A 9,527-nucleotide genomic window follows, 5' to 3' on the forward strand; every position below is an offset into this window, starting at 1 on the left:
ACATGCAGCCACACAATGAGTTTTAGCTGAGACATGCCTGGGCCAGGTCACTTCGCAGCCCTGGGTCATCTGAGCCCTACAGAAATGAGGAAAGCCATTTCAGGAGGGAATCTTCCAGTCCAGCAAGATTTGGATAAAACCCTCATTTTTTTCCCCCTAACCTTTGATATTCGTTTTCCTGTAGCTACCATGACAAATGACCACAAACTAGGCAGTTTAAAACAACAGAAATTTGTTTTCTCACGGTTCTGGAGATCAGAAATTGCAGATCAAAGCATCAACCAGCTACACTCCCTCCAGAGTCACCAGGGGAGAATCTTTCCTTGTGTCTTCCAGCTTCTGGTGGCTCCAACCATGCCTTATCGTTCCCATCTCTGCCTCTGTCTTCACATGGCCTTCTCCTTTTCTCTGTCTTCTCTTCTGTCTCTTGTAAGGACGCGTGTCATTGGGTTTAACATCAGACAGAAGATCAAGGATGTTCCCATCTGGAGATCCTTAATTACACCTGCAAAGATCTTTTTTCCAAATAAGGTCCCTTTCACAGGGCGTAGACGTCCCACTTTTCTGGGACACAAACCTATTTTGGGGGGGGGCCCTACACCTTCTGAGTGGAAAAACGACAAATAAGACACAGGATTTGTTATCTGTGAGATGTAAACAATTTCTCTTAATGGGGACATAAACGATGCTCTTTAAAAATTTAGACAGAATAGTGAAAAACTGTCCCAAAGAAGCAGCAGCAAAAAAGCCCAGTCCAACAACATTAACATGATTGTTTTTGTCTTCACTGTCACAGCCCCACAGAAGGCTCTGTGCAGACTGTGGCCTAATTGTCTCTTCCCTGAAAAGCTTCTAAGGCCCAGTATGTTGAGCTCCGAGGACAGTAGAACACTGTGATATTTTGCCAAAATTTTCCAGCCAAAAAAGAAAGGATTATTTTGCCCAGGAAATTTGGTCACCATTGCTAAAGAAGAGAAAGGTCGGGAAAGGAAGGAGAGAGGAAGGAACAGCGTGCTGAGCTGCAGCCTTCAGCCTCTGTCTGAGAGAGGTTTGTGTTTCAGAGACCAGATGGCGAAGCGGAACCTTTACTCTTGCAGAGCGCCACCAAGTACTTCTGTGTATTCGTCCCTTGCTCTCGCTCCAGCTGTTGCATCTGGGACCAAGCCTGCAGGGTTAGTATAGCTTGTGCCACTAGCCTTGCTAGGCTCGCCTCCATTCCATCAGTATCTGAGAAGGTCACCAGAAGTTTACATTCAGAAAAGCCCAAAATAAGCAGTCCTCTCCTGGCCTCTCTCCTCGCTTCTGCAACAAGAGGCCTCTCGAACCAAGGTAACCTCCATAACGCGTCCAAGTTGGTTACCCCTAAGTGAGACTCAGCTATGGGGACAGTGCCTCCACTCCCATTTTGAAAAGGAACACTCAACAAGATGAGAGTCACTGTCATGTGACAAATTGTTACTGTTTCATCATTACCAATAGCTGTTGAACATACTGAATAGCCATTAAATAGTTATTGATGGGGGCGCCTGGGTGGCTCAGTCGGTTAAGCGTGTGACTTTCACTCTGGTTGTGATCTCACAGTTGATGAATTCAAGCTCCATGTTGGGCTCTGTGCTGACAGCTCAAAACCTGCAGCCTGCTTCTGATTCTGTGTCTCCTTCTCTGTCTGCTCCTCCCTCTGCTCATGCTCTGTCTGTCTCTCAAAAAAAAAAATTTTTTTTGAAATAGTTATTGATGACAGTGTCCTCTGACCCCATTCTGAAACAGAAAAATCAAAGCGAAGTCACTATTATGTGACAGATTGTTGCCATTCCATCATTATCAGTATTTACTGAACATTTAGAGTTTTACCTCAACTGGTAAGACACAGCATCTTGCTCTTGGGAGCCTGAGCTGCCTCCGGAGTATATATCCAGGAAAGGACCTATGTTATCCTTGTTTTCATTTAGCACAGCTTGTATTTCACCGATGCTCAGTCAGGTAAGTAAAACCCATACTGTTGTTGACTCCTACCCCCGTATCGTAGCCTGAGAGGCAGAGTTCATCTTCCTGTTTCTGGTTCATTGTTCAATGACACAAATTATAACTCTGAGGGCTCTTAATAAAACTGTTCGATATTTACTTAGCTGATAGTCTCCAAGCAGCGAGCAGGTAGATCTGGATGAAGACCTGGAACTAGCCCTTTAGCTGCCTGCCCCCCCCCCCACTTCCTGCCACACCCCAACTGCATAGACCTGGGGCTGGACTCCTCCCCCAGCACATCCCTTCTGGAAGGGAGGGTCTCAGTCTCAGTGTGTTCGTATAACTTACTTCAAATTACTTTATTTTGAGCTCTCTGTTAACGAGCTCTTAGAACCACCGACTAGGAAGCTGGATAAGTTGATATCTAAGAATTCTCTCTATCTTTAATCCTGTTGCTACACAGAAGGCAAGTTAAACATAGTATACTAGTACAACACTTCATATTTGAACTATTTCTATCTGTCCATCCTTGAAGCCAGATGCTGTTGGGGGATCTCACGTTTCCATACCCTTGGCACTGTGTTCTCTAAGCTTGTGTAAACAGGGCGTCCGCAGCGGAATGGACACCTGGCCTCTGGGTCGCTGTTTTGTCCACCCTGACCCATGCAAAGACTCCACTTTACAGTTAAGGAAATGGTGGGGCGCCTGGGGGGCTCAGTCTGTTAAGCGCCCGACTTCGGCTCAGGTCATGATCTCACGGTTCCCAGATTCGAGCCCCTCATCGGGTTCTGTGCTGGCAGCTCAGAGCCTGGATCTTGCTTCAGATTCTGTGTCTCCTCTCTCTGCCCCTCACCTGCTCATGCTCTGTCTCTCTCTGTCTCAAAAATAAATAAAAACTATTAAAAAAAAAACAATTAAGGAAATGGTTAAGATAGCACTTGGCAGGCCTCTCAAACTAAGCTATCCTAATTTAGACACTGACTCACTTGAAAATCAAAAGGAGCCCCAAAATATCCCTCTGGGGGGGTAAGTTTTTTTGAGTCAAAACTCATCTATGAGAATAAAACAGGCCAAGAAGGGATGACTGAAGGTAGCAAAGGACCACATCCGCTCAGGACTCGCCTAGCCAGGACAGCTTTCCATGTCTCCACACACAAGGCCTACAGGTGCCCTGCCAACCAACCAAGCAAGTCTGCGGAATCTGATAGGCATCTCGGAAAATGAATCACAGATACTAAACCTCAGTTTATAGCATGGGATCTGGCACTTGTCATTAAGATTTAGAAATCAAGTCCCCTGACCTCAAAGAAGAGCACGCTTCAGAAGTCACAGGCGTGATGAGAAAGAGGCCCTTCTTGCTTCCCCTGGGCTGGTAAGCAAGAACAAAACATGATTTGTTCCGGAAGTCATGACTGCAAAAGCTTGCTATCTGGGCAAAGTTCCTTTACAGCCACTCTGGGGAGCCCATCCCCCTCATGTCCTTGGCGCTCCCACAGGCCCCCGACACTCTTCTTAATGACGATGACGCTCTGGTGAGACACCAGGAAGCACAGGAGCCAGACTGTGGTGGATGAAGCCTAATGGAAGGGGCCTATTCTTGTCCCATGACCGCGACCAGACAGTCACACGCATGAAACATCCACTATGGGTCTCTGTGGGGCCCAGGCATAGAGTTCAAAGGCTGCTGTGTGTTGGGATAGGCAATACAATATAACATAACATGATACAATGCAGATCGTGGAGAATTTAAAATTTTACATTTGTTTGAAAATGTGGCTTTAAAAAATATGCAGGGCCTTCTACCCTGACCTTGAAATTTAAGATACTGAGATAAACACAAATGTTAGAGAGAGATGAGAAATGAGAAAAATGATACAGAAAACAAATTTTCATTGCTTTCTTCCATATTCAAGACACATTATAAAATTTTACCCTTGCTATAAATGTACATTTTATATTTGATTTTCCTAACATTTATGAGCAAACTGCTGGATCACTGGAAGAATTGATTCAGTGGCCTCACTGGCAGCAGGGCACCAAAATTTAAAAGCAGCCTAGGGAACTGGATGTCATTGGCATCCTCGACCTAATGTTTGCTCAAATCGTAAAGCAATCATGTAAAATATTAAAGCTAAGTATGTTTAGATGCACAAGTATAAAGGTTTAAGCTAGATTTTTATTTGAGGAGTTTTCCCCTTGTTAAATATTCAGAACACTGTTTTTAAGTAAATAGTGATCTAATTTTAAATGATAAATGAGTACAAATTAGTACTGAGCTCAGCCACTAATAAACTGTGACCTTGGGCACATTGCTTTGTATAGCTCAGGGCCTGAAGCCTGTTAGGCGCTGTCAATAAACTTTGCTTGTACCAGCAATTCCTTTTCAATCAGTATTTAATCCCTTGTCTATTCTTAGTGATCATGATCAGAATGAGTTCAAACTATATAAATCACTAATGATCTTTAACAGGGGTTTTTCTCCCTCCTCCTCTTGGAGAGAGGGGCCAGTAACAAAATTCCAAGTTGACTGAGGCTTTACTTCCTATGAGATCATAGAATGATTTCTCCAAGGCACCCAGCAATCTGCTATGAAAAAGCCACGAAGATATGAAAAGTAGCTATGGAAATGAAAATCACAACAACGGGAATATGACTAAAAATGAAAACAGGCAGTAGAATGCCAATTCTGCTTCTGAAATAGCTTTGGCATCCGTCTCTGTCTTTCTGCCCACCCCCGACCCAGCTCATTGTCCCTTACCATCTCTCCCAGGGACCTGACACCACCCCAGCAGCGCCAATCTTCCATCCATTCGCCATACTGGCATTGGTTATAGCAGGCTGTAAAGGAGCATAGGTTATGAAACGACACACAGTCTAATTCCATCTGTATATATATTTGGCTCTGTTTATACCTATGGACGTAGATAAACAACTTTGCAGAATAATCGAACAAAAATTAAAAATGATTCTCTAACATGTGATCCATTCTTTTTATATTTTGGAGATTACCGAGAATTGGGAAAACACATTTTTAATTTTATAATCAGAAAATAATTGAAGCTTATAGAAAACAAACTGATGGTTACCACAGGGAAGGCAGGTCGGGGGATGGCTGAAATAGATGACAGTGAAATAGTGCACTTGTCATGAGCACAGGGTGATGTATGGAAGTACTGAATCACCATATTGTATACCTGAAGCCAATATAACACTTTACATTAACTAACTGGAATTAAATAAAATTAAAGCACTAAAAAATAATAAAAAATAAATAAACCCACTGTTTTCAGGGAACAAAAATAAATAAATAAAAAGAATCAAAGCGACTTTAAAAGAAAGAAAGAAAGCAAGCAAGCAAGCAAGCAAGCAAGCAAGCATTCCACAACATTCTACTGCAAACAGGATAAAGTCCAAACTAGAATTTAAGGACCTCTATCCATAATCCCACATTACTTCCCCAACATTATCTTCCGTATCTCTGACACACACCCTAAATGGAAAACACACTAGACTGTTTACCCTGAATTCAGCCTTCGCCACCCAACTTGTAAGCCCTCGCCTACCTTGTTCATATAGCCTGCCTCTCTTGAAGACCTCCTCTGATGCCTTTTAGAATCTGCCTGCTGGGAGGCCCACTAAGCAATGATTTCATTAGCATAATTGTGTTTTCCTCTATTCCACTAGGCAGTGAGCTCTCCAAAAGTAGGTAGTGCCTTCTCCCCTGAGTATTTGGCTCACTGCTTTGCACCCAAAGATAGTCAGTAGATGTTTGCTGAACTAAATGACAGAAATAAGTAGGATGCCTGTACCTGGGGCAGTTGCAGAACACTTTACAGGGGTGGGGTTTCAGCTGACTTTAAAGAAAAGCTGAGTTTGAAGCTAACTATTTAGACAAATGATAGCTGATTACTGTTCTCATTGAATGTTTAAAACGCAAGGACTTCATAAAAAGGCATTGTTATCATTCTGATGTAGACTGCTTAATATTACAGAATTGACCCCAAAAATTCTCCTTTATTTTATTTTTTTATTTTAGAGGGGGTGGGTGGGCAGAGACAGGGAGAGGAAGGGAGAGAATCTTAGGTGGGTTCCCTGGGACCCTGGGAATCATGACCTGAGCTGAAATCAAGAGTCTGATGCCCTACCCACTGAGCCACCCAGATGCCCCTAAAAGTTATCCTTGAAATGGGAGATGTACCTCCTGATTTGGCACCAACATTCTTAAGCTAAAAGGATATTATAATTAAAAAATAGTTGTCATCAACAAACAAAATCAAAAGGAAAATGACAACCTGGGAAAATACTGACAACACATACAATAAAAGGTTAATAACTACATATCAACAAGAAAATGTAAATGGGGGAAAGGGGAAAAGATAATTCACAAAAGAACAAATTCAAATAGCCAATAAATAAGATGGGTTAAGTGTAATGTAATAAAATATGTAGTAATAAAATAAATAGGAACTAGGGGCGCCTGGGTGGCTCAGTTGGTTAATCGTCCAACTTCGGCTCAGGTCATGAACTCACAGTATGGGAGTTCAGGGCCCTGCATCGGGCTCTGTGTTGACAGCTTAGAGCCTGGATCCTGCTTCAGATTCTGTGTCTCCCTCTCTCTCTGCCCCTCCCCCGCTCATGTTCTGTTTCTCTCTCTCTCTCTCAAAAATAAATAAACATACATACATACATAGGACCTAGAGATACAATTTTTCACCTTCCAAAATGACAAATTAAAAGATGTTACTTAGTGCCATTGAGGGAAAGGCAAGGTATGTTTATGGGGCTGTTAACTTTTCTGAAAAACAGCTTAGCAATAAGTTTCAAGAGTTTTGAAAATAATTCCCTTTGACCTACTAATTCTACTTGTAGGATTCTATCCTAAGAAATTAATCAGAAATGTGCACAAAGTTTTATATATGAGCACCACCATTCATAAGAATTAAAAATTGGAAATAATATAGATTACTAACTATAAGAAGACAAAGTGTAATACTACTACACTTATTGGATACCATAACAAAAATATATTTTTAGGGGCGCCTGGGTGGCTCAGTCAGTTAAGCATCCAACTTCAGCTCAGGTCATGATCTCACAGTTTGTGAGTTTGAGCCCAACATTGGCCTTGCTATTGTTAGCGCAGATCCCGCTTCAGATCTTCTATCCTGCTCTGTCTCTGCCCCTCTCCTGCTTGCTCTCTCTCTCTCAAAAATAAACATTAAACATTTTATCAAAGGGGCATCTGGGTGGCTCATTTAGTTGAGTGTCCAACTTTGGCTCAGGTCATGATCTCACTGTTCATGAGTTTGAGCTCCCGATACGGCAGTCTGCTGTCAGCTCAGAGCCCGCTTTGGATTTTCTGTCCCCTCATTCTGTGCCTCTTCCCTCCTTGCACGCTCTCTCTCTCAAAAATAAATAAATCTTTAAAAGAAAAACTATTTACAAATTTTTAAATTTAAAAATCATAAATTTTTATGTTTTTAAAAATATTTATTTATATTAGAGAGAGAGAAAGCACAAGTGGGGGAGGGGCAGGGAGAGGGAGACACAGAATCCGAAGCAGGCTCCAGGCTCCGAGCTGTCAGTGTAGAGCTGGACTCGGGGATCACATCGACGAACTGTGAGACCATGACCTAGCCAAAGTCAGGACGCTTAACCGATTGGGCCACACAGGCTCAAAAATCATGTGTTTTTAAGACTATTGTCATTGAAGAAAATGCTCACAATATAAAACGAGAGGAAAAAAAGATTAAATCCTATGCGTTCTGGAAAAAAGACTGAAGATGGAAATTGCCCTGGGAAATGGGGTTGGGTAAAAGGTGGCCTTTCACATTTTACTGTTCTCATTTTTGTTTTAGTCAGTGATAATAGTATAATAGTTGCTATACAATTAATAATAATTTGAATGTTCACCATGCGGCAAGTATTGTTTTAAGTGTTTTGTGTTTATTTTCTCACTTAATCTTCACAACAACATGATGAGATAAGTAAGCATTATTATTATCATCCCCAGTTTACAGATAAGAAACCTGAGGCACAGAGAGGTCAAGCAAGTTCCAAGGTAGAGCTATGATTCAAGTGTGGCATTTTGACTCCTCTCTTATTCTTGCTAACTACTACAGAATGGTACCTCTGACTATCTACTTTAGTACGATGTTTGTAAATTAACTTGATCCTTTTTTTTTTTTTTTTTTGCCCTGCTGGTTTACTTAGCAGAAAAGCTTCTCCTACCTAGCTGCATAACTACCTGATCTCTTGAAGTCTTTGTATAATTGGGTTCTCCAAAAGAGTCCTACCCTGAACATTGAATGGCAATCTGCTTCTCCTCTGTTTTACTCTGCTTTATTTTCCCCAGAGTATTCATCTAGCATATTACACAATTTTCAGATGCACCATTACTTCTGTCCCCCACACCCCCACCCCCAGCCATATGAGCTCTACTAGGTTAGGGGGTTTTATCCGTCTTGCTAACTGATGTATTACAGCCTGAAAAAGTACTGGCACAAACTAAGGGCCCAACACATATTTGTGTATTAAATTTTTAAAATACAGTTCGATTACAATTTTGTTTCCTGGTTTTAAAGTGTAAACATGTATATCCACATATGTATGGTGGAGAATAGTATTTCAAAACGTTAGTGGTGATTTCAAGTGATATTTCTTCTTCGTTGTGTCTTTTGTGGTTTTATTCTCAAAATTCCACGTGAAAATGTACTATCTTGTCATGAAGCAATTGTTTTTTAAAACGGCTTTTCTAAACCTCTGGCCACGCACAGTGATTGCAAGAATCCGTTTGTTTTCCTCTGTGAAACGCAGTCGACAATTGGAAAGATATGGACGGTCTTTAAATAACCTATTGCTTTTAAGTAATCTCCTGATATTTTGTGGTGGTTAACTATTCCTTTAGGAAATAAAAATCTCTGCCTCTCCGATCGACCGCGGCATCCCTGGGAAACACACCCACCTAGCAACCGGGGAGCCGGCTGAACAATGGCACTGCGCCTTTAATTCCCGGGTTGGGAGGGGTGTGGTGGATAATTTCCGCTCCGCCACTCCCTCTGCGGCCCCGGTGGCAACAGTCACCTGTAAGGCGAGCACCGAGCACGGGGGATGGAGCCTGGCGCCCATTGGACAGAATACAAAGGCAGAAACCTACCCCGAAGACTGGGGGCCTGGCGGGGCGGAGGCGGTGGGCGCGCGCCGCGGCCCCCCGCACCTTTTTTCAGGAGACACCCGGGCCCCGCGGCGCGGGCGTGACCGAGGTCCAGCTTCACAGACGCGCCCGTCCCGCCTCGGTGAAAACAGGTGAGCCCGGCGGAGGAGGACGTGGCTCCCGGAACCCCAGCTGCGGCTAGTCCCCCCTGCCCCGGTAGCCGGGCACNAAGCCGCTGCTGGATGCCGGCGACCCGCGCGGCCGCGCCGCCCGCAGGGACCGCTTCAAGCAATTTGTCAACGACGTGGCGGTGGTGAGGGAGTTCGACGGCGTCAAGTTCGTGGTGCTGAGGAAGAAGCCGCGGCCCCGGGAGGGGCCGGAGCCCCTCACCTCGTGCGTCCATGGCGCCCCCGCG

At 43.5% G+C, this 9,527-nt stretch overlaps 1 protein-coding gene across 1 annotated transcript in view; it reads left to right on the forward strand.

Moving 5' to 3' along the window:
* Positions 1 to 3,437: 3,437 nt before the first annotated feature.
* SOWAHA (sosondowah ankyrin repeat domain family member A) overlaps positions 3,438 to 9,527 on the forward strand; it is a 9,037-nt gene continuing 2,947 nt past the window's right edge. Inside the window, 3 exon segments of the mRNA XM_077768877.1 lie at positions 3,438 to 3,494; positions 8,867 to 9,148; positions 9,333 to 9,514. Coding sequence (XP_077625003.1) covers positions 3,438 to 3,494; positions 8,867 to 9,148; positions 9,333 to 9,514 — 521 coding nt within the window.

The sequence above is a fragment of the Crocuta crocuta genome, unplaced genomic scaffold (assembly GCF_008692635.1).
Source record: "Crocuta crocuta isolate KB4526 unplaced genomic scaffold, BGI_CrCroc_1.0 scaffold64, whole genome shotgun sequence".
NCBI classification, from domain to species: domain Eukaryota; kingdom Metazoa; phylum Chordata; class Mammalia; order Carnivora; family Hyaenidae; genus Crocuta; species Crocuta crocuta.